General features: G+C 42.5%; 1 protein-coding gene, 1 long non-coding RNA gene and 1 other non-coding gene across 3 annotated transcripts; all 3 read right to left on the bottom strand.

Annotated features, from left to right (window-relative positions):
• Positions 1–780: 780 nt before the first annotated feature.
• LOC135553678 (uncharacterized) lies at positions 781–22,596 on the bottom strand. Its single transcript, XR_010457613.1, has 2 exons — positions 22,242–22,596; positions 781–1,311 (listed from the first exon to the last, which is right to left on the bottom strand). It is a non-coding gene; the product is annotated as an uncharacterized LOC135553678 (long non-coding RNA).
• Positions 22,597–24,719: 2,123 nt separating this feature from the next.
• Positions 24,720–25,914, bottom strand: LOC135553996 (large ribosomal subunit protein eL19-like). The gene is made up of 4 exons (XM_064985983.1): positions 25,886–25,914; positions 25,598–25,718; positions 25,101–25,211; positions 24,720–24,924 (listed from the first exon to the last, which is right to left on the bottom strand). Exons 2-4 carry the CDS (start codon positions 25,687–25,689, stop codon positions 24,798–24,800), a joined length of 330 nt encoding a protein of 109 aa, XP_064842055.1. The 5' UTR covers positions 25,690–25,718; positions 25,886–25,914; the 3' UTR covers positions 24,720–24,797.
• Positions 25,357–25,438, bottom strand: LOC135554899 (small nucleolar RNA SNORD53/SNORD92). The gene has a single exon (XR_010457768.1). It is a non-coding gene; the product is annotated as a small nucleolar RNA SNORD53/SNORD92 (small nucleolar RNA).
• Positions 25,915–25,920: the final 6 nt, after the last annotated feature.

Here is a 25,920-nt window from a genome sequence, read left to right as displayed (position 1 = left end):
TCTAACCACTAGGCTACACTGCCGCCTCCAATGCCTCCTCCGATGCATTCACAAACACACACAGACCTGCACGCACGAACGCACACAGGCCGTGCCACCCACCTTCTCCCCATAGCACCTGATAAGTGAAGTGGGTGTGGGTGTGCTGTGAAAGCTGGCAGAGAGTACACCTGTCAAATTAGACCCTGGTCTGAGCTGAACTGATCTGAACTGGCCCTAGTAGAGTAGCCTGGAGTGACACAAACCAGACCAGAGCTGCTCCATCTTATCTTTCTCCATGCCTGTGTCTGCTTTATGAGACTGGCCTGGATGGCAAGGTCACTGCCAGAGAACCAGCAAAGCTATACGAAACATACTTTACGTATTTCTGCGCACCTCCAAGATGTATGATACCTACTAAAGGTTTAGTTACTTGAGACAGAAATTAAAGTAGGGCGGTTGGTCCGTTCAGTCTAGCAATCTAAAGGACAACGGTAGCATTTTAGCTAGCCTTTCCTCTAACTCTAATTGTAAACTTAACCCAATTCACCTAACTTGCTACATAAATTCACCTAGCCTTTTGTCGTTTTAGTTCTCCTAACCTTTGTTGTTAGTTCCCCTACAGTGGGTCAAGAAACCTGTTCTCGGTTGAAGACATGCAATACTATACATCGTTGTTACGAATCCCTTTTGGCCCGACAGTCTAGGGGGGGATGGTAATGAGACCCGTAACATAACTCATGCAAATTATTATTGTGACAAAGTAAAAGTGTGAACGAAATAACCACGACAACAGAAATCTACCGTCAAACTCTAGGTTTATTTATAAACACACGGTAATGGGGGGAGCAGGAAAAGGGGCTGAGCTGGACCCAAGGAAAGAAACAATAAGTATTCAAAAACACCCCTAAGCTTGACTAGCCTACTTTAACAACAGCTAACTAACTAACCAAAAATACAGTGGGTGGTCCGCCCAGTTCTAACTAGTGTATTTAACAAAGTTCACCTACGGGTAGTGTATGCCCATGGGCGACTTGTCTTGGTTTCCCCCTTTTCCCACCAGCAACAAACAGACACCATAACCAAAAACAATACTCACAGGTGATGACAAAGTGCTATGAGGTGCTTAAACAAAAGAGAGGTTAAGACACAAAGCGAGAGTGAAACACAGAGACCTACAGACATGGCATTTACAGAGAGATTCAGCTCTAGAACAAACAAATGATGGGGTTTTTAAACCATGGAGAAGGAACTGTGATAGGTTAGGAAATAGGAGGTGTGTCTTCTGATTGATGATTGATTGTTGACTGATTGGGGAGTGATGATTTTCACCTGAGGGGAGAAGGAGAGAAAAGAAACACACACACACACAGGATAACTGTATCCGTAACAATCGTCCAAGATGTATGATAAGTTTTGTGTTCCAATTCCTATGCTATGCTATTGTATGACCGAATAAGACGTATGACACTGTACATCCACTAATTTGTTTGATTTTGTATGACCACTATTCAATTCATAATATAACCTAACATAATGTAACATATCATACTGAATGAAGTGTCACAGATTTACGTACAGAATAACACGAGTTGCTCTGACACCACGTTGAAAGGCCAGAAGCTGTATGCAGAACACCGGATGAAAGATCAGTGTGCTGTGTATGCGTGTGTTAATCAGTGGCGCCCATAATACATTTGGAAAAAGTGAAAAACACATCATATGTCTTTGACTGAACAGCAGCTATTAACAGAGGGCATAATGAAGTTAATAACTAATCATGTACAGAGCATTTCACTAATGATGTGTTCAGTCCAGGATATTTCTGCTCTGCAGCTCCCACCTGCCCCTTGATGAAGTGAAGCCTTGGCTCTCAGATAGTAGATTCATCCTGTGCCTCATGGAGTCGAATGAAGTTGCCCCTACACGCTGATCTTGGGTCAGCTTTGTATTTCCCCAAATCATAGTTAAGGTTAGAGTTTGTGAGGGGGGGGGGCTGATCGTAGATCTGTACCTACGGGAAACTTCACCCTGGAGTGCAGGTCATTGAGTGTGGCGTGTGGGTAAGCTCTCAGGGAGGTGCAGTGGACCACAGTGACCAAGGGGGACTGCACTGGGGTCATGTGGAACAGCAACAGCTGACCCCGGTGCATTCCATGGGTGGTTATTGTGGGGCCTGGCGCCCTGGTGCCTGTCTGAGATATTACTGCTCTCTGTGTCACACAGCAACTCACACAATCAGATAATAAATATACTACTCACACACAGGCACACAAGTACACAGACTGACTGTAAGGTCCATGAGACACAGGTGTACTTCACTTTGTCACAAGCGTAATTGATGCACTCTACTATCACCACAATCTCTCTCTCTCTCCCTCTCTCCCTCTCTCCCTCTCTCCCTCTCTCCCTCTCTCCCTCTCTCCCTCTCTCCCTCTCTCCCTCTCTCCAAGGGGCTTTATTGGCATGGGAAACATGTGTAAACATTGCCAAAGCAAGTGAGGTAGATAATAAACAATACAAATTAACAGTAAACATTACACATACAGAAGTTTCTTGAAATCATTGGCCACTTTAATAAATAGATCACTAGTCACTTTAATAATGTGTACATATTTTGTATTACTCATCTCACATGTACATACTGTTTTTTATACCATCTATTGCATCTTGCCGATGCCGCTCGGTCATTGCTCATCCATATATTTATATGTATATATTCTTACTCCATTCCTTTACTTAGATTTGTGTGTATTAGGTTTTGTTGTGGAATTGTTAGATTACATTTTAGATATTGCTGCACTGTTGGAACTAGAAGCACAAGCATTTCGCTACTCTCGCAATAACATCTGCTAACCATATGTATGTGACCAATAAAATTTGATTTGACACACAACTCAATTTCCCCAAACACACTGCAAACACTAAGAAAGAACTCACAGTCCCCATCACACTAATCTAAATAGGCACTATCAGTAATGAGTCACACATTGAATAGCAGGAGACTGTTAAGAGGAATAACTAAGCAGAGCAGCTCCTCTCATATGGCAATAGGTGTTTTCTCTGCCTCAAACAGCAATATTTCTACAGCCTTCTTTCAGTCCAAAATAATCTATCAGATTTCCTTTTTGGCAGCAGTTTCTTTCCAATGGGGTTTTTCATTTCCTTATTTCAATTGAGACATGGATTGTGTATGTGTGCCATTCAGAGAGTGAATGGGCAAGACTAAACATGTACGTGCCTTTGAACGGGGTATGGTAGTAGGTGCTTCTGGTGTTTCTGGTTAGGGTAGATTTTAATACTCACTGTGGGTACAACATCTCCAATGCACTTCCTTAAGAGACTCACTAACCAAATCAGCATATAAATCGGTGTTATTCTCTGAGGCTAGTCGGAACATTTCCCAGTCCGCTTGATCAAAACAATCTTGAAGTATGGATTCCGGATTCCGGTTCTTGTCACAGGTACATCCTGTTTGTGTTTCTGCCTATAGGACGGAGAGTGAATGGGCAAGACTAAACATGTACGTGCCTTTGAACGGGGTATGGTAGTAGGTGCCAGGCGCACCGGTTTGTGTCAAGAACTGCGAGGCTGCTGGGTTTTTCCGTTTCCTGTGTGGATCAAGAATTGCCCACCACCCAAAAGACATCCAGCCAATTTGTCACAACTGTGGGAAACATTGTAGCCGACATGGGTCAGCATTCCTTTGGAACGCTTTCGACACCTTGTAAACTCCATGCCCCAACGAATTGAGGCTGTTCTGAGGGCAAAAGAGGGGGGTGCAACTCAATATTAGGAAGACGTTCCAATGTTTTGCTCCCGGTAATTTATTGGGTAAACCACCAACGTTTCGACATCAACGTGCCTTCTTCAGGTTCATGGCAAAACTTTGTTGGTTTATTTTTATAGGCTACAATTTACTCGCCATTAGTCAGCACCACTGCTAACTTTTTGGGGGTGTGCACCAGCTCATAATTGTCACTCTGTAACTGAGAAATGGCTGAGACATGCCTTTCTGGGATGGAGCAGACTTACTGTAGCAGTCTGAATGCCATGTCTGTCCTCGTGAGTACAGGGGTTGGACACAGTAGTGAGAAAAACACACACCGATTAACACAGGTAGAAATTAGAGATACACTCTCCTCCAGATGTATTTGTTGCCTGATGACTCATACTGAATGTAATTCCGCTGCATACATTATCTCTCTCTCTCACTCTCTCCATAGTATCCCCTTGGACTTTACTCAAAGACAATACTAAACCTGGAGTCTTGGTGGACGTTCTACAGCGCATACAGAGCGAGTAAGTTTAGAATACTGTACTAATACTGTAATACTGTACTTTGTTGTAAATGTTGAGTGTAGGGTTACAGTAGTTAACATTTATCTTGGCGCAGGTACTGTATGTTGTGAGAGGGCCTGATGGAGTGACAAGCAGGTTAGTTGGAGGCGACGGACTGACAGAAGGGAACAGTCGCAATATCCTTTGTGGGCCTTTGCTGAAGGAGAGACAAGGGAGGGTAGACCGGAGGGCCTTGCCCTCAAATTTGAGCACTGGCATTCAATCAGAAGTGAGTGGTAGAAAGTGAGGATAAGTGCTGAGTGTTCAACAGTTTTAGTAGTTAGAAAAGTGAGGTCACCAGATGAGGAAAGTGGCTTTCAGTAAAAACAATCGTGTAAAGGCAGTGTTGAGATCAAACATATCCAAGACAAGTACAAGTTCAAATGCTGAGTTAAAACCATGGGGGAACTTAAATGGGTTCTGCTGTATTGATCATCCAGTAATCCTAAAAGCAACAACTGACTCCACACTATTGTGTTTACTGAATGTCACTTTCCTCATCTGTTGACCTCACTTTTCTAACTGCTAAAACTATTAAACACTTAGCACTTAAGTTTTCAATCAGTGGGAGGGTTGGAGGGCAGGAGTGACACAATGAGATGTGAGGCTGGATGAGAGGAAAAATGAAATATATATATATATATATATTCCATTGTAAATGGAAAGGGCGTGTATTTCTGAACGATGCACCATGCTGCCTTGTTGACAATATGACCTGGCAACGCAGATTACTGTACTATTTGAGAAGGGCACTCCTCCCTGACTGCCACTTCTATTTTGAGCCCAGTCTAAACCAACTTGTGATTTGTTAGGGGAGTTGACTGTCGGTTGAGCACCCTCCTCTGAATATTATTTTTGGAATGACCATATAGCCCAGACTATAGGGTCACTTCCTCTCTCTGTAAGTGTTGGTATTTGCTCTCAAAAAATGTTCTTGTTGCACCCCAACAGAGCACTTATTAACTTTTAGACTTGGACAGAAGTCGGAAACCTATTTACGTGATAATAAAAAATATTTATAAAATGGGTGGCTTATGGAAAATCACAAGGCCGGGTTGCAGTGTCCTAAGTATTTGAGGTTACATACGTTATACCTTACTCCATAAAGCAGGGGAGCATGGGTAAAATGTGTGTATCACATGTAATAATCAGCACTATTTTCTGTTATATTCTGTTAATAATCAGCACTATGTTATTAATAATGTTTCTAAAGGAAAACTATATCCCATGTGTAAACTACAATGTGCAGGCTGGTCCAAACAATTGTTCTGTTCAAAACACACTTGGGTGTACTGCAATACATTGCTCATCAAATACCTTTTCAATAATAAAATATTGAATGAATAAACAAACGCTTATTTGATTACATTATGAAATATTTATTAAATGTTCATGTATCCACAGTAATCATAACAAAAAATATCCACATTTAAATAAGGATTGTACCAGCTTATGCTATAAGAAGGCATAGTTAGTACAGCTCTTGTCATGCTCTTCAAATACAACAAAACCATGTGAACGTCCTTAAAGCTCACCTCACAGAACACTGGTGGAGTTCAGAGAAATGAATACTGCTGGGTGAAAGGGCAACACTGAGTACATCCTTTATGAGAATTGCTTTGTTTAGGGTTGAGCATGAATACGATCTAATGTGTCAAATATGTGGCAGGGAAATGAAGACAGCAATCTACAATCTTTGCAGTGCTTGCAAGATCAGTCACAGGTTCATCTTTCAATTCGCTGTTTCCGTACTAGTTCACATTTTACTCAGCTGGAGTAGTTGGTGACCATGTCAAGGCCATCGGTTTTCATCAAAATAGCCCATGTAATAAAGAACCTGGCTCTGAGAAGATTTTCCCCAGGAAGCTCGTCTCAACACTTTCAATATCATCAAACACCTCACTATGATGTTTAATATCTCTTTCGCGTGTTGTAGTTGAATATAAACAAGATCAAATGTATACTCACTCTGTTATACCACTGCATCTATAGGTTTGGTGGTAAATCCAGTGCACACATCCATGTCAGTAAATAGATGTGTTGTGTCCTTAACCAATGGGGCGCAATAGTAACTTAAAATGTCTAATCAAAATGTACAAGTGGAAACCACATCCTTTAATGCTTCATGGTTAGGAATTGGCTTCCCACAAACATGTTGAATGACAGTATGTGCAGCACAAATGCCCTGGCTCTACATTAGTGGGATGATATTCAAAGTGGCCATAGATTGCTTTTCTAAGCATGACTTGGTGCCTGACTGCATGATCTCATTGACTGTTTTGTCAACGCACGTGGAATGTTTTGGAAAATACAGTATTGCACTTGCTTTTGTCTCACTTCGACCAGCCCTGCCAACTGAACTACAGTGGCTTGCGAAAGTATTCACCCTCTTGGCATTTTTCCTATTTTGTTGCCTTACAACCTGGGATTAAAATAGATTTTCTGGGGGGGTTTGTATCATTTTATTTATACAACATGGCTACCACTTCGCAGGTGAAAAATATGTTTTATTGTGAAACAAACAAGAAATAAGTCAGTACTTGTACCCCCAAAGTCAGTACTTGTAGATCCACCTTTTGCAGCATTTACAGCTGCATGTCTCTTGGGGTATATGTCTCTAAGCTTGGCACATCTAGGCACTGGGATTTTTGCCCATTCTTCAACAAAAAAACTGCTCCAGCTCCTTCAAGTTGGATGGGTTCCGCTAGTGTATAGTAATCTTTAAGTCATACCAGAGATTCTCAATTGGATTAAGGTCTGGGCTTTGACCAGGCCATTCCAAGACATTTAAATGTTTCCCCTTAAACCACTCAAGTGTTGCTTTAGCGGTATGCTTAGGGTCATTGTCCTGCTGGAAGGTGAACCGCCATCCCAGTCTCAAATCTTTGGAAGACTGTAACATGTTTCCCTCAAGAATTTCACTGTATTTAGCGCCATCCCTCATTCCTTCAATTCTGACCAGTTTCCCAGTCCCTGCCGATGGAAAACATCCCCACAGCATGATGCTGCCACCACCGTGCTTCACTGTGGGGATGTTGTTCTCAGGGTGATGAGAGTTGTTGGGTTTGCGCCACACATAGCGTTTTCCTTGATGGCCAAAAAGCTTAATTTTAGTCTTATCTAACCAGAGTACCTTCTTCCATATGTTTGGGGAGTCTCCCACATACATTTTGGTGAACACCAAACATGTTTGATTATTTTCTTTCTTTAAGCAATGGCTTTTTTCTGGCCACTCTTCCATAAAGCACAGCTCTGTGGAGTGCACCGCATAAAGTGGTCCTATGAACAGATACTTCAATCTCCACTGTGGAGCTTTACAACTCCTTCAGGGTTATTGTTGGTCTCTTTGTCGCCTCTGATTAATGCCCTTCTTGCCTGGTCAGTGAGTTTTGGTGGGCGGCCCTCTCTTGGCAGGTTTGTTGTGGTGCCACATTCCTTCCATTTTTTAATAATGGATTCAATGGTACTCTGTGGGATGTTCAAAATTTCAAATATTTTTTTATAACCCAACCCTGATCTGTACTTCTCCACAACATTGTCCTTGACATGTTTGGAGAGCTCCTTGGTCTCGTGGTGCCGCTTGCTTGGTGGTGCCCCTTGCTCAGTGGTGTTGCAGACTCTGGGGCCTTTCAGAACAGGTATATACATACTGAGATCATATGACAGATCATGTGACACTTAGATTGCACATAGGTGGACTTGATTTAACTAATTATGTGACTTCTGAAGGTAAGGACCAGATTTCATGTAGGGGCATCATAGAAAAGGGGGTGAATAGATTATTATTATTTTTTAAATAAGTTATTTTTTACATTTCAATTCACCTATGAATTGGACCACCAGAGGGCAGGCTGGGCTCACGGATAGTAGCCCAACAAGGCATGTGAGACAAGGTAACCAGAGGCAATTAAGCACAGCTGACGGTACTAATGACATATTCTCTTTCCCCTATAAGAGAGGATGGAACCAGCAGGGAAAGTGAAGGCAAACTATCTCTGTAGAATGGAGAGGGGAGCTATCGAAGAAGAGCCATTAATTAAGATGGTGACAAATCGTTATTATATTATTATTATTATAGTTTAAAGATAATCATCTTGTATTCCTGTTTCATCTAACGAAGAATATGTATGTTGTTTCTTGGGAGATTCTCATTGATTGTGTTGGAGTGTTTGTATTGTCAGAAATCTCTTAATAGAGAACTGTGTTCAATCAAGAGAACCTACTCCTGACTCGTTTATTCCACCTTTCCACTTTAGAGTGACACCAAATTACTTGGTCCACTCACATTGGTGGAGAATGCGGGCATTAGGTGAACGAGTGACACTAGGATAAGTGAGTAAATCTAATTTCTTCCAGTAGACACAGAGGAACCTTTCAAGAACGATGGACAATGCCCTACGACAACAGTTGATCACGGCACAGCAGACAACCATAGAACTCCTGCAACAACAGCTGAGTTGGTGAGAAGAACCTCAAGTTAAGCCAAGAGCGGCTGCTCATGCCATTTTACCTCGTCCAAACCCCCTCCAGAGGTGGGAGAAGTCATCCCCCACACAGTAGGGTCGGTGTTATAAATGTCCGTGTCCAAACCATTATGCCCCACAATGTCCTAGTAAGGACGAGTCCATGGTCACGGAGTCATCGCTGCCCATCCCCACACATCCCGGTTCGAGAGGGCAGGATCAACACTGTTGGTTAGCAAAAATAGCCCCAGCCCCAGAGATTCCGGTTCGAGTAGAAGGACAAGATGTAGTAGCCATTCTCGACTCGGGAAGCATGGTTACGTTAGTAAAGGAGCGGATGGTGACCTCCACAACACTGCCACCAGACAAAGTAGCCGTGTCCTGTATCCCTGGAAACACCCACTATTACCCCACCGTGTCTGTCTATTCTCACTCCGAAAGGAAGGTGTACAGCTGAAGGTGCCATTATTGATCGGGAGAGACTGTCCCCTATATAAAAGAGCTTTGGCAGATGACGTTATGGTTATGCACGGGAAGAAGGGGGACAGGGAAAAAAAATCCAAGCCCGAGGTAGTAGTCCTACAAGGAGACGTAGCCTCGTCCTCCTCCTCTGGAGCAGAGGACGAAATAGCGACCCAACGTTTGCGACAGATATTCCAGGAAACCACCGATGAAGGGTTATACACAACGCAGGAAGGAAGGAGCAACCAGGCGCTAAGGGATATATTTGAAGCACTATCTGAGGAGGGAACCTGGAAGGGATTCTCCTCGGTCACCCCTGGCGGGGATGGGGAACAACCTCCACACCCCTCACCGAGATCGACCTGCCCCAGGAATTAAAGGGACAGTTCGGCACCTCGCAGCATAGAGACCCAGACCTAAGGGAGGCCATGAGGAAGGTGAAGGTGATCGACGGGAGGAACGTCGATGGATCAGGTGAGCCCCCTATTCCTTACTATGCAATCAGGCAGGGTCTTTTATATTGGGTCGTGCAATGAAAGGGGGAAAACCAGGAATTATTAATGGTGCCTAGACCATACAGGGATACAGTCTTACAGTTAGCCCATTACCACGTCCTAGGAGGACACCTGGCACGGGACAAGACTATCAACAGACTCATGCAGAGATTCTATTGGCCCCGTGTCACCCGGGATGAGGCCAGGTATTGTAGAACGTGTGATCAATGTCAGCGTACAGCTCCACGGCCACACCTACGTAACCCTTTGATTCCTCTCCCCATCATAGAGTACCGGGGAGGCAGGGTAGCCTAGTGGTTAGAGCATTGGACTAGTAACCGGAAGGAAGGTTGCAAGTTCAAAAGCCCTAGCTGACAAGGTACAAATCTGTCTTTCTGCCCCTGAACAGGCAGTTAACCCACTGTTCCTAGGCCGTCATTGAAAATAAGAATGTGTTTTTAATGACTTGCCTGGTTAAATAAAGGTAAAATATATATATATATTTTTAAAGACCCCCTTTGAACGCATAGCTATGGACCTCGAGGGACCCCTCCCAAAATCCGCCAGAGGACACGAATACATCCTAGTGGTCGCAGATTACGCTACCATGTTCCGAAAGGCCATACCCCTGTGTAATATGTTGTCAAAGGGAATTGCTAAGGAATTGTTCATGATGTTCTCTCGGGTGGGCCTTCCCAAGACGATCTTAACCGATCAGGGAACCCCTTTCATGTCCCGATTGCTGAAGGACTTGTGTCGGTTATATCAGGTTCAACAGATACGTACCAGAATATTCCACCCTCAAACAGACGGGTTGTGTGAACGCTTGAACAAAACGATTAAAAGCATGTTGAGAAGAGTGGTGTCCAGAGACGGGAAAAACTGTGACATGCTTCTCCCACACTTAATGTTTGCCCTGCGAGAAGTACCCCAGGCGTCCACTGGATTCTCCCCATTTTAATTGCTCTATGGCAGACCCTGTGGAGAGACCGGTGAGACCCAACCATGCCCCTTTCGATCCACAAAGGAACATGTTACCCTGATGAGAGACCACCTGTCGGCAGTGTGGCCCATAGTAAAGGAGCATATGGAGAAGGCGCAAAGGATCCAAGGCCGGGCCTAAGATAAGTCCGCGACACCCTGTGAGTTCACCGTGGGAGAGAAAGTGATGGTGCTCGTGAGCCTGGAAGCTTACTAGCTTACTGGAGCTCTTCCATGCCGTCCCTAGGAGGGCTGCGTCGCTTGAGTGGGTTGAGTCACTGATGTGATCTTCCTATCTGGGTTGGCACCCCCCCTTGGGTTGTGCATTGGCAGAGATCTTTGTGTGCTATACTTGGCCTCGTCTCAGGATAGTAAGTTGGTGGTTGAAGATATCCCTCTAGTGGTGTGGGGGCTGTGCTTTGGCAAAGTGGGTGGGATATATCCTTCCGGTTTGGCCCTGTCCGGGGGTATCATCGGATGGGGCCACAGTGTCTCCTGACCCTTCCTGTCTCAGCCTCCAGTATTTATGCTTCAGTAGTTTCTGTGTCGGGAGGCTAGGGTCAGTTTGTTATATCGGTAGTACTTCTTCTGTCTTATCCAGTGTCCTGTGTGAATTTAAGCATGCTCTTTCTAATTCTCTCTTTCTTTCTCTCGGAGGACCTGAGCCCTAGGACCATGCCTCAGTACTACCTGGCATGATGACTCCTTGCTGTCCCCAGTCCACCTGGCCGTGCTGCTGCTCCAGTTTCAACTGTTCTGCCTGCGGCTATGGAATCCTGACCTGTTCACCGGACGTGCTACCTGTCCCAGACCTATTATTTGACCATGATGGTCATTTATGAACATTTGAACATCTTGGCCATGTTCTGTTATAATCTCCACCCGGCACATCCAGAAGAGGACTGGCCACCGCTCTTAGCCTGGTTCCTCTCTATGTTTCTTCCTAGGTTTTGGCCTTTCTAGGGAGTTTTTCCTAGCCAATGTGCTTCGACACCTGCATTGCTTGCTGTTTGGGGTTTTAGGCTGGGTTTCTGTACAGCACTTTGAGATATCAGCTGATGTACAAAGGGCTATATAAATAAATTTGATCTGCACCACTCGGGAGGCCCAAGCTTTTTTAAAGATGTCTGAACTGCTGATCGATATGCTACACTTCCATTGATGAACTTAACAGCACTATATATAGCATTTTCAAAGCTATTCTATCTGCCTCCCCACTCTATTCCTGACGTTCAATATTTTATTTCCTTTGACAACTACTCTGTTAATATGCACTGCCTATGTCAAACGAGACCCCCAGGAACCTAAACACTACCACCCTCTCCTGATTCCTTCCATGATTCCTTCCATGCAACTTCAAGCATATTTCCTCCCCAACCTTGTTTTCTCAACTGAAAACTTGAAGCCCTACCTGAGGGACCACTGCTAAACTTAACTGATTGCTTCTTGAACTCTCCTGGCTGTATGGGTAATATTTATCACTCTCTTCCACAGTTCCCCGGCATCTGCAAACGATGACCTCAAAATATCAGGTCTCACCTGGGAGAATATATCGTCAATCATAATGGAGAACAACAAAGGACTAAATTCACTTCCCTAATAGCTTTCTGACACAGAGATCCCTACCATCACTTGTATTGATGGCCCAAAAAGAAAATCCTTCATCCAGTTAAAAAACCCCTCCTCCAACCCCCATGATATCCAGGTTGATAAGTAGGCCTTCCTTTCACATCATATCATAGGCCTTCTCTACATCGAAAAAAATGGCTATCACCACCTCCTTATCATTGGCCTGTGCCTTCCATATGACTGACTCAAGGCACAGTACAGGATCCATTGTTCCCCTGCCTTTTCTGAACCCATTTTAATCTGGTGACATTAGTCCTCCACTCTCCAGAAAGTAAGTCAGCCTTTCTGTTATCATCCTTTCCAGAAGTTTACATACGTATGATGTCAACGCTATCGGCCTATAGCTTGAAGGACTAGTAGGGTCTTTCCCTGGATTCCGTATCAGCACCATTACAGCCTGCTTCCCACTTCCAGGCAGTTTCTCTTCCTGCCACACCTTATTGTAAAGGCCCGATACTTTCCTCATTGCAGTCACTGAGACAAGTCATCATGTAACATTTCATCCTTCCCAGGAGTTTCTACCCCAGCTTTAGCTAATGCTCTCTTAATCTCAGCCAATGTAAAAGGTGGATTCAATGCATCCCCCACCACCTCTCTCTGATCCAGGAAGCCCAGATGTTCTCCTCTAACCCTCTCTCTTCCACGCTGGCCCTCTTCTGTCAGATTATTTGAGCTGTGCACCTTCAAGAATGCCTGGGCTAACATCTCTGCCTTCTCCATATCTCACTGCAACGATCTCCCCACTTTTCAGCACAGGGAGATCCCAATCTCGTCTGACCCCACTCATCCACCATACCTCTCCCACAGGAGTGGTTCTGCCTATGTTTCCACAGAACCAGCGCCAACACTCCCTCTTAGCTGTCCCAATGATCCTCCTTACTACTGCTTGGGCGTGTTGATACTGAATCAGATGCTGGTAGTTATGGGACCTTGTCAACATTCTGAAAGCCCTGTCCCTACTCTTCACAGCTTCTGTACACTTTCCACCAGGGAACTGCAGTACTCCATCTCCCCCGTACCCATAGGAATCACCAGCCTTGCAGCCCCTTCTATTCCTACTTTTACTCCATCATTCACTGTTTCCATATCTGAATTGAGATCAACCTGAGACAGCTTCTGTTCACCCATCTCCTCAATTCATGACCTACTGAATTTCGGCAGGCAAGAAAATGGCCTTGCCGAACCCCCCCCCCCCCTTCTAATTTCCTTAATTTTGTGGCTAGAGTCAAATACTTTCTATAGAACAAACTTCACATCAGGATAGGCAACCAAAATTATTAATGTATGTATGTGTGTTATATTAAACAGAGGAGGGAGTCAAATGTAGGCAAGCAATAAACACTTCAGAACAACTACTAGTCGAATAACACATGGGAAAGACGACGAATTCTGGAAAAGGGATGTATTTATAGACTAATACATATGAAACAAATAGCCAAGCCGAAAACTGCAGACATTACTAGCATCTCCCCCTTGATCAAACCGCCATAAAAAAACGTATGAAACACAGCCTAACGTGACCATTGAAAGCTGCCTTGAAGGACACAAATAAAACAATGCTTTCAGCAACTAAAATCAGTGAAATGTACAGAGGTAAAGACAGTTTCAGGTTAGATATTCAACGGATATTTGCCTGTAGTTTTCCTTACGTCCACCAACAGCAGTTAAGGACAAATCACATTTTTCAAATGTCAATAGGTCTTTAACCATTACTCCTAACACTTTCAAAACTGGTTGTAGCTAACCCAATGGCATAGACACACACACATTGTTTGTCCATTTTTTTTAATCTCACATGGGTTTTATACAATTTTTTCAAAATGTAGAATTTCAATAGCTCCTTGGTCATGTGACCTAATGTCCCCTGACAACCCTTCTATATTGCACATTCTTGTTTGTGTAGTGTAAAATCACACGGTGTAATGTACATTTTTCAGTTTCAAATTTGCAATAGCTTCTTGGTCATGTCGATTACACACCTAAGAAGCATGCAGTGGATATACACCCATATTGCATAACCTCTAGTCATGTATCTTCTCTACTGTTGTACATTATTATTAGTTTGACAATTAGGGGGTTCAGTCCAGTGTTGTGTTTACCCTTTTCTTTAATATTTATCTGCAATAATTGGTAGCTCTAAGTACTTATTTTCCCTGTTTTTTTTATTTATTTCTCCACAGTATTTAACAGTGCATTTAACAATAGGAGAGACAGAAATATCTCCTTTCGTCGTTAATATCAAACAGAAAGGAAAAGGGCAAAGTACGAGAGTCATGCTATTAATTGTCCAACGCAGGGATGGAGAGTGAGCTGGTGAGGTAGGCTGAAGTGGGTTTGCTGGTCAATACATACTGTGGTTACATGTTCAGTGTAATGGTGACCAGTAAATCAATGAATAAAAATATAAAATTGACAAATTAAACAAATTGTAGACCTTTAATCTTTTCCAACATGTCAACAGACACTTAACTTCAATTAAGTATGAAACTTCCTCTGTATCCCTGGTTGATGTACATGTCAGAGCCTCTTCAGTGTGGATGGGGTATAGCATACATTTTCAACAACAAAGACTGCACTTCTAGTTTGTGTTCTTTACACTGTTGAACTCTTTTGTCTTCATTCCTAGGCACATCACATGGAACCTCAGTAGGCATGCACAACATTCAATCAAAACAAAACTAACCGTGACCCGTTTTGAATAATATCAAATATCAATGCAGTATGACGAATTAGCCATCCATTGTGTTATATCATAAATTGTCTTACATGCCGTCACTGTTGTCAAAAGATTATAAACATGTTAAATAAAGTTACTAACCCAGATAGTCTTTGGGCCACATCCAGGTTCTTTATCAGTGTCACACATGAAGCAGTGGCTTTGTTGAACTGTGAAATCATAGGCATGAACTGAACACATGGCTGTCCCACACAACTACATCAAAATAAAGAATTGACATTTACTTTGAATTAAATGTCATTACATACCAGACATTTTTAGTATATCCTCAGCCATTTCTTGTCGCAGTTGCTCCACCCTAGGGCGGCAGGGTAGCCTAGTGGTTAGAGCGTTGGACTAGTAACCGGAAGGTTGCGAGTTCAAACCCCGAGCTGACAAGGTACAAATCTGTCATCCTGAACAGGCAGTTAACCCACTGTTCCCAGGCCATCATTGAAAATAAGAATTTGTTCTTAACTGACTTGCCAGGTTAGGTTTTTGAAGGTTCCATATCACTTTGGGAGGGGATGTTGGAGAAGTTCTGTGCAACTTCCTTGGCCATCTACACCAAAAAAATTAAATATAGTTTTTTACCTAATTGTCACATAACAGCTAACCATTCATTATTGAAAATATAACTATCAACCCTGCATTACAAAGACCCCACAGCTGAAGGTGTCCTGCTGCATGCTGGGAGTTATTTCCCCTCCTTTCCACTTTATGTCCACCCAGTCGTCTTTTCCATGGCAGGATCTTCTCATTTTGAAGTATTCTCTTTTTTATGTAAAAATAATGGAATTATGATTAGTTATAGGCAAATGAATACACAAGCCAAACTGTTTGCTGTTTTCCTTATCACTATAATCTAGTATTCATTTATTAGTCGAGGTAATTTCCTTTATGCCCCATTCTACACACAGCCTAAAGTATAGGCACTGAACCATTTACAGGACAATAAAAGTAGAATATAGGATCCAACTCTATCACAGAGTGAATAAATGAACAGTCGTGGCCAAAAGTTGAGAATGAAAATTAATATTTGGGTCAAAGTCTGCTGCCTCAGTTTGTATGATGGCAATTTGCATATACTCCAGAATGTTTTGAAGAATGATCAGATGCAAATATACTGAATCCCAAAAACACATTTCCACTGCACCTAAATCAACCATTTATTGGATCATCAATAACTTCAAGGAGAGCAGTTCAATTGTTGTGAAGAAGGCTTCAGGGCGCCCAAGAAAGTCCAGCAAGCGCAAGCGCGAAGACCAGCAAGCGCGAGGACCATCTCCTAAAGTTCAGCTGCGGGATCGGGGCACCACCAGTACAGAGCTTGCTCAGGAATGTCAGCAGGCGGGTGTGAGTGCATCTGCACGCACAGTGAGGCGAAGACTTTTGGAGGATGGCCTGGTGTCAAGAAGGGCAGCAAAGAAGCCACTTCTCTCCAGGAAAAACATCAGGGACAGACTGATATTCTGCAAAAGGTACAGGGATTGAACTGCTGAGGACCGGGGTACTGTCATTTTCTCTGATGAATCCCCTTTCCAATTGTTTGGGTCATCAGTCCTGTGTCCTGCCAACAGTAAAGCATCCTGAGACCATTCATGTGTGGGGTTGCTTCTCAGCCAAGGGAGTGGGCTCACTCATTTTGCCTAAGAACACAGCCATGAATAAAGAATGGTACCAACACATCCTCAGAGAGCAACTTCTCCCAACCATCCAGGAACAGTTTGGTGACGAAGAATGCCTTCTCCAGCATGATGTAGCACCTTGCCATAAGGCAAAAGTGATAACTAAGTGGCTCGGGGAACAAAACATTGATATTTTGGGTCCATAGCCAGGAAACCTCCCAGACCTTAATCCCATTGAGAATTTGTGGTCAATCCTCAAGAGGCTGGTTGACAAACAAAACCCCACAAATTCTTACAAACTCCAAACATTGATTATGCAAGAATGGGCTGCCATCAGTCAGGATGTGGCCCAGAAGTTAATTGACAGCATGCCAGGGCGGATTGCAGAGGTCTTGAAAAAGAAGGGTCAACACTGCAAATATTGACTCTTTGCATCAACTACTAATTGTCAATAAAAAGCCTTATGAAATGCTTGTAATTATACTCCAGTATTCCATAGTAGCATCTGACAAAAAAATATCTAAAGACACTGAAGCAGCAAACTTTGTGGAAATTAATATTTGTGTCATTCTCAAAACTTTTGGCCACGACTGTAAAGCATTTGTAGACTTCAAGAAAAAAATATTAAGTGACAGTTTCATCAGTACGTGCTTAAAGAAAGTCATATCACAAAGATCACAGATGACAGTGCCCAGCAAATCTATGACAATAGAGAATGAATTGTAAAGCACCAACGTGTGTTTGTCAAAATAATATCTGAAAATGTCAGTAGTTGAACATAATACTTCTATTGGCAATAGCAATTTATGATATACAGTGCCTTGCGAAAGTATTTTGATTTGAAAAGTTTGAAATATCCAATAAATGTCGTTCCACTTCATGATTGTGTCCCACTTGTTGTTGATTCTTCACAAAAAAATACAGTTTTATATCTTTATGTTTGAAGCCTGAAATGTGTCAAAAGGTTGCAAAGTTCAAGGGGGCCGAATATGAGGAATATTCCATGTACCAACACTACATGTAGGACAGACATAAGACGTTCCCAATGTCGTAGCAGAATCAGAATTAGTTGGTTAACATTGATAAATAATATTTTATTAATTTTCATAAGTATGCTTATGTGGGCTTAGTCACTTGGGCCCCAGAGAGGGGAGGGGGACAGAATGGAGGCTTGTCTTCTTATGAGTCTAACTATTTGATGTCCCCTCTGAGGTTGCCCTTATCTTGACCTAGTATATGACCTAAGAGGCTCACTGTCTCCGTGAGCTTGTCCAGGAGGTATTTGAGGTGGGAGTATCTAGAATTGACAATTGATATATGCCATTGGATAAGGTAATGTTTTGGGCCTAAGTGGTACCAAGAACGAGATAGGAATCTCGTCTAAAGAGACCAAACTTAATTTATAGCTAATGCTGTCTGGCTATGGGATACTCCTCTCTCAATTAAAAGTCTTCATTTGTAATGTTCCTAAGATCTGTTATTCGTCATGTGAGTTGAGAGGGGTGTGTCTTGGCTATAAATTATACTAAGAATTGTTTTGTAAGCACTCTCAGAGAATTCATTTATAGACACTGAATTGATCTCTGAGTCACAGGGCTTTTTACACATGGAATAAATACAGTCAATAACACAATACAAAAGTCTATATACAGTGTGTGCAAATTAAGTAAGATTAGGGAGGTAAGGCAATAAATAGGCCATAGTGGCGAAATAATTACAATTTCACAAATAAACACGAGTGAGATGTGCAGAAGATGAATGTGCAAGTAGAGATACTGTTGTGCAAAGGGACAATATATATATATATATATATATATATATATATATATATATATATATATATATATATATATATAAATAAAATAAACAACAATATGGGGATGAGGTAGTTGGATGTGCTATTTACAGATGGGCTACGTTACAGCTTACAGATGCAATGATCTGTAAGCTGCTTTGACAGCTGATGCTTAAAGATAGTGAGGGAGACATGAGTCTCCAGCTTCAGTGATTTTTGCAATTTGTTCCTGTCATTGGCAGCAGAGAACTGGAAGGAAAGGCAATAAAAGGAGGAATTGGCTTTGGGGGTGACCAGTGAAATATACCCCTGCTGGAGTGTGTGCTACGGGTGGGTGCTGCTATGGTGACCAGTGAGTTGAGATAAGGCAGGGCTTTACCTAGCAATAACGTTTTGATGACCTGGAGCCAGTGGATTTGGCGACGAATATGAAGTGAGGTACAGCCAACGAGAGCATACAGTTCGCAGTGGTGGGTAGTATATGGGGCTTTGTTGACAAAACGGATGGCATTGTGATAGACTGCATCCAATTTGCTGAGTAGAGTGTTGGAGGCTATTTTGTAAATTAAATCGCCAGTCAAGTCAAGGATCGTCAGTTTTACAAGGGTATGTTTGGCAGCATGAGTGAAGGATGCTTAGTTGCGAAATAGGAATCCGATTCTAGATTTAATTTTGGATTGGAGATGCTTAATATGAGTCTGGAAGGAGAGTTTACAGTCTAATCAGACACCTAGGTATTTGTAGTTGTCCACATAATTCTAAGTCAGAACCGACCACAGTAGTGATGCTAGGCGGGTGGGCAGATGCGAGCAGCGATCGGTTGAAGAACATGCATTTAGTTGTTTTACTTGCATTTCAGAGCAGTTGGAGGCCACGGAAGGAGAGTTGTATGGCATTGAAGCTCGTTTGGAGGTTAGTTAACAGTGTCCAAAGGGCCAGAAGTATACAGAATGGTGTCGTTGGCGTAGAGGTGATCAGAGAATCACCAGCCGCAAGAGCTACATCATTTATGTATACAGAGAGGAGAGTCGGCCCGAGAATTGAACACTGTGGCACCCCCATAGAGACTTGCAGAGGTCCGGACAACAGGCCCTTCCATTTGACACACTGAACTCTATCTGAGAAGTAGTTGGTGAACCAGGCGAGACAGTCATTTGAGAAGCGGAGGCTGTTCAGTCTGCCGATAAGAATGCTGTGATTGACAGAGTCGAAAGCCTTGGCCAGGTCGATGGATACGACTGCACAATATTGTCTTTGGTCGTTCGCGATTAAGATATCGTTTAAGACCTTGAGCGTGGCTGAGGTACACGCATGACCAGCTTGGAAACCAGATTACATAGCGGAGAAGGTACGGTGGGATTCGAAATGGTCGGTGATCGTTTGTTAACTTGGCTTTCGAAGACCTTAAAAAGGCAGGGTAGGATAGCTATAGGTCTGTAAAAGTTTTGGTCTAGAGTGTCTCCCCCTTTGAAGTGGGGGATGACCGCGGCAGCTTTCCAATCTTTGGGGATCTCAGACGATACAAAAGAGAGGTTGAACAGGCTAGTAATAGGGGTTGCAACAATTGCTGTGGATAATTTTAGAAAGAGAGGGTCCAGATTGTCTAGCCCAGCTGATTTGTAGGGGTCCAGATTTTGCCGCTCTATCAGAACATGAGCTATCTGGATTTGGGTGAAGGAGAAATGGGGGAGTTTTGGGCAAGTTGCTGTGGGGGGTGCGGAGCTGTTGACCGGGGTAGGGGTAGCCAGGTAAAAACCAAGCACAGCCTTAGAAAAATGCTCTTATTCTCCATGGACTTTACATTGTACCAGAACTTTTTGGAGTTTGTGCTACAGGATGTAAATTTCTGTTTGAAAAAGCTAGCCGTAGCTATATCTGTTCCTGGTTCTACATTTTTTGAATGGGGCATGCTTATTTAAGATGGTGAGGAAAGCACTTTTAAAGAATAACCAGGCATCCTCTACTGATGGAATGAGGTCAATATCTTTCCAGGATACCTGGGCCGGGACAATTAGAAAGGCCTATTCGCTGAAGTGTTTTAGGGAGCGTTTGACTGTGATGAAGGGTGGTCGTTTGACCGCGGATCCATTACTGACACAGGCAATGAGGCAGTGATCGCTGAGATCCTGGTTGAAGACAGCAGAGGTGTATTTAGAGGATAGGTTGGTAAGGATGATATCTATGAGGGTGTATCTAAATCTGTATCTAAATCAATATCGGAAAAAGGATTTTACTCACAAAAGACGTAGGAATTTATTTTCCCAGTTAGAAATAGTAAGCCATGCATCAAATAACTATTTTCATCAGAAAAACAAATCCTCAAATGCAACATTGCATTTTGTAAGTTGTCTGCAGGTGGCTTGTTGTGAATGCACTCAAATATCATGCAAACTTTGTTCTAATACTCAATGTAGAAGGATTTGTCTTAATGTACAGTATATGAAAGTGATGCTATGAAAGGTATTCTTTCACATTGTCAAACGTGACTGACAAATCACTGCCTATTACTGTGATTAAAAAGAGCATATGAAACACTGTTTTTCGTGAGGCCCACCTGTGTGCCTTCCTTTAAGCACCTCTGTTTGAACACCTCTCCTGTCCTTGATCCATACCACATACAGCCATTTGTGGATCTTTTTAGTGTCCATGTGAAAGATAGTTATTGTGAGGATGGAACATTTGCTGACTTAAGCTCATTTTTAAACACCCATTTAAAATGAAGGCCTGCAAAGATTTAAGTCTAATAGTATGAGATGAAAATGGACAAACTAAAGGGTGTGCAATATAGAAGGGTAGTCAGTGGACATACTGAACCTTGTTAGGTCACATTTTTATTTTGCCTTCATTTAACTAGGCAAGTCAGTTAAGAACAAATTCTTATTTTCAATGACAGCCTAGGAACAGTGGGTTAAGTGCCTGTTCAGGGACAGAACCACAGATTTGTACCGGGGTTTGAACTTGCAACCTTCTGGTGACTAGTCCAACACTAACCACTAGGCTACCCTGCCGCCCCAGCCCACATGACCAATGAGCTATTGAAATTCTACATTTTGAAAAATTAATGGCAAACCATGTGAGATGAAAATGGACAAACTAAAGGTTGTGCAATGTGTAGGCTCACTGAGTGGACATTCTGAACCTTTTTTGAAGTCACCAGGTCACATGACCAAGGAGCTATTGAAACTTTACATTTGGAAAAATTAATGTAAAATCTTGTGAGATGAAAATTGACAAACTAAAGGGTGTGCAATATAGAAGAGTAGTCAGTGGACATTCTGAGCCTTGTTTGAAGTAAGTATGTCACATGACCAAGGAGCTATTGAAATTTGAATGTAAAAAAAAAAGTTTGTACTTTGTTCACGCTCCCTAACTAATTCAACTAGGAATACAAAACGCTGCTCACATTTCCACATGTTTATTATCTTTGGAAAGCAAATAAATGTCTAAATCGTGAAAATAAGACCTGTGCAATGTTGTGCGCAATTTTTCCAACATGACACTTATTTGGAGTCTGTGGCTCAAGTGATTTGAAAGCGCGAATATCCGTCGAATATCGAACTTGAAACTGTCTTTACCTCGGTGTGAAATGTAGGTTAAACTGACAACGGAGTGAAGAGCAGAAATCTCAACCAGCAAGCAAGTCGCATCAACGAAGAATTGAGTGTGCGCGCGTTCACGCAAAGGGAGGGGGATCATTCTGGCAGGGGGATATTTAACACCGTTAATGCCACTATAAACCACACGTTTACATACCTGCTTGAGTTTGAGCTCCTTCTCATACTGTTTAGTATTGATACGATCCACCACCAAACTTCCATCACAAAGAACTTTAGCAGACTCAATCTCTCCTACTTTTCTCTCCAAATCGCTAATCATCGTGATCGGACTCACCGATGTGACCCCATCCTCGTCCTTACATTTCGCCAACACCATGAACTCCACTTATCTCAGTACAACACTGCGAACCGAACATCCCTCATCCCTACTCTACCCGACAAGAACTGCAACGGCTCCTCAGGCGTCCTCTTCTTTAACCTTTACTCTCACGACTCCACCACTATACTCCATCTCGTCATCCTCAACCCCCCTACGTTTCCAGCCATCTCTGCGCCAGTCACAGCCCAGTGTTGCCCAACCACCTCCACAGGATTTCACTCTACAAACCACTTTCATGTTCGTTAAAACTTCGGCAACTAGTCATAACACTGAACTGAATTTTGAGGTCTGCCTTTGCGCAGTGGCACCTCATTTTTTTTCGCCTAAAATGACAGCTCAGGACCTAAAACAAGGTATGCATATTGTTGATACCATTTGAAAGAAACACTTAGAAGTTTGAAATTAATGTAAAATATAAACACATTAGATCTGGTAAAAGAATCACGTTTTTTTTGTTCCTTCATCTTTGAAATGCAAGAGAAAGACCATAATGATACTGTAGAGGGTTTACCGGGGTGCGGCTCAGGTCACTAACACTCATTCACACGAAACAAACGTTCAAAAGGGGTTAACCAATTCAAAACCAGCCACATAAGTAAACCAAAACCCAACACACAATATTAAAGCACTTAATAAATCAATTCAAAATAAAGCACGAGGGAAAACGACTCAATTGAACCATAAGCACACATGACATATGGACTAAGTCCCTCTGCAAATGAGCATCTGCTAAAGGACTCAAATGTAAAATTGCTTAGTGTCAGACTGACCTTTAAAATATAATTGCCCATGTAAACCAGCATAAAAGGTCTCTGGCCCATTTGGATTTCATCCAAAATTAAAATGGCCATTTGAATATTGCCTCCATGATCCACTGCCTTTGTCCCTTCCCTTATTAAATAAAAATGTTATGGGCACCATTCTCAAATAGCATAGAAAAGTTCCCCGACTGATAATCATATCATGCTAATCAGTGCTGTGGGTGCCACAGTGACCACACCCCCAAAGCCAATTCCTCCTTTGGTTGCCTTTCCTTCCAGTTCTCTGCTGCCCATGACTGGAACAAATTGCAAAAATCTCTGAAGCTGGAGACTCACATCTCCCTCACTAGCTTTAAGCAACAGCTGTCAGAGCAGCTTAGAGATCACTGCACCTGTACATAGCCCATCTGTGAACAGCCCATCTATCTACCTACCTCATCCCCATACTGGTATTTATTTTACTCCTTTGCACCCCAGTATCTCTACCTGCACATTCATCTTCTGCACATCTACCATTCCAGTGTTTAATTGCTATATTGTAATTACTTCGCCACCATGGCCTATTTATTTCCTTAAGTTACATCATTTGCACTCACTGTATATAGACTTTTATTTTGTTTATTCCATGTGTAACTGTGTTGTTGTGTGTCGAATTGCTACGCTTTATCTTGGCCAGGTCACAGTTGCAAATGAGAACTTGCTCTCAACTAGCCTACCTGGTTAAATAGATTTGCCAGAGCATAGCAATGATTCTACAGGAGCCATTTTGCCCAACAGGTAGGCATACCAGGGCTGATGTAATTTATTTTACCTTTATTTAACTAGGCAAGTCAGTTAACAAATTGTTATTTTCAATGACGGCCAAGGAACAGTGGGTTAACTGCCTTGTTCAGGGGCAGAACGACAGATTTGTACCTTGTAATGGCTTACTGCCTCCAGAATTAGCACACTTAATCCACTAAAAAGATTTAAAGTGCACAAATTGTAAAGCTTTTCATTTTGTACTTGCAAATGTTTGATAATTTAATAATTGATAATTTAATCAAATAAACAATTTCACTAATGGTTTGGAAATCAGCTGATGTACAGCTGAAAAAGGGGTAGGGAAAGTCACAGGACAATAAGGTATCACATACAACCACTAGATGGCAATAGCCCACGTATCCAAACCAACCCTAATCACATTCTCAAACACCTTGACATCTGACAATTTTACAAAATGTCTTCATTGCCCAACAATGTAGTTTCAAAAGTTACACTTATCAATGAAATAAGATTCTTAGCTCAACATGTGGCAAATGTAAGGTCAAAAAAAAATCAGGGCACAATACTTTGCATCGAATGGCTTTGTTCTGTCAATTTCCTATAAGCTTTTTGAGAAAAAATACAGTATGATCAATCACACACAGTCATAGTGTATCCTTGTAAATAGAAGTAACCCAATGCCACTTATCAATTGTTTGGGCAGTTAAACCCATGTCAGTTAGTGTACATTACAGGTGTGATCGAGTAAGAGTGGACTCAGGAGACCAGGTTGTGTCTTTCATACACTTTATTGTCAGCACTGGACAGAGCGAGGTACAACAGGTGCATGCCAGGGACAAGAAGCTGTTTACTTCTTGGTGGTCTCCTCCTCCTTTGACAGGGTCTTGATGATCTCCTCTTTCTTTGCTGCCAGGCGCTCCTCTCTGCGCTTACGGGCCTCCTTTGTCTTGGAACGACGGGCCTCAGCCTGGTCACTGCAGAGAGAAAAATGGTGAAATAATGCTAAACCCAAATGTACATCTTACCAGCTACAAACATTCCCATATAAATATCTGCTTTTAAGTGCTCATCAGCTCAGATCCTTCTCCACTCTACAAAACATTGCGGCATAGAAAAGTCTAAGGCAGATGGGAGTTGGTTTTAGACGTACCACAGAAGCTTCTTGCGGGCCTTGTCTGCCTTCAGCTTGTGGATGTGCTCCATGAGGATACGCTTGTTCTTGAACACGTTACCCTTCACCTTAAGGTAGAGGCTGTGGTACCTGCGGGAAGGAAAGGGGCAAAACAAGAATAGCAAATCAATCTACAGTACATGCTTTAAACAATTCAATAAATACAAAAGAATTTAGCAACCCATCAGCTACATTTGAATTTCCTTCCTAAATCAAATAGGAATTTGAACAGGGGTTAATCAGATAGCCAAGAGAAATATAACATCACAAATTTCAGCAAAGTTTGCGAAACCATTCTCAGGGAATCATCATTTTCTACTAATATAACCCTGGGTTGTTTGTTAGCCATTATAACTAGCTAGTTTAGCCTAGTAGTTTGATTATATTAAACTATGTGTAACAGACATCCTTGAAATGGACCCAATAGGATTTGCCTTGTGAATCTTTATACTCAAGGGTGGATGTGGAGAACTTACATGTGCCTGTCAATCTTATGGGACTCCCTGTAGCGACGGAGAAGACGACGCAGGATTCTCATGCGACGCATCCAGGACAGCTTCTCTGGCATACGGGCATTGGCTGTACCCTTCCTCTTACCTGGTAGGGTGGGGGCAGGGTGTTAGGCCTGAGATATTAATACTATACCCCAAAATTCAGTATCCTGTTTTCAGTACAAAACAGTCATGTAAATAAAATGACAACCTGATTGGGTTTCGCCATCACTAGTCGATATAGCTATGAGACGTAGGACAGCATTCACTCACCAATTCCTGTGTGCCTTCCCTTGCGACGTGCCAGC

This window comes from Oncorhynchus masou, chromosome 14, assembly GCF_036934945.1.
Source record: "Oncorhynchus masou masou isolate Uvic2021 chromosome 14, UVic_Omas_1.1, whole genome shotgun sequence".
Taxonomy (NCBI): Eukaryota; Metazoa; Chordata; class Actinopteri; order Salmoniformes; family Salmonidae; genus Oncorhynchus; species Oncorhynchus masou.
Note: the sequence above shows the minus strand (reverse complement) of the source record. Positions and strands in the feature narration are given on the sequence as shown.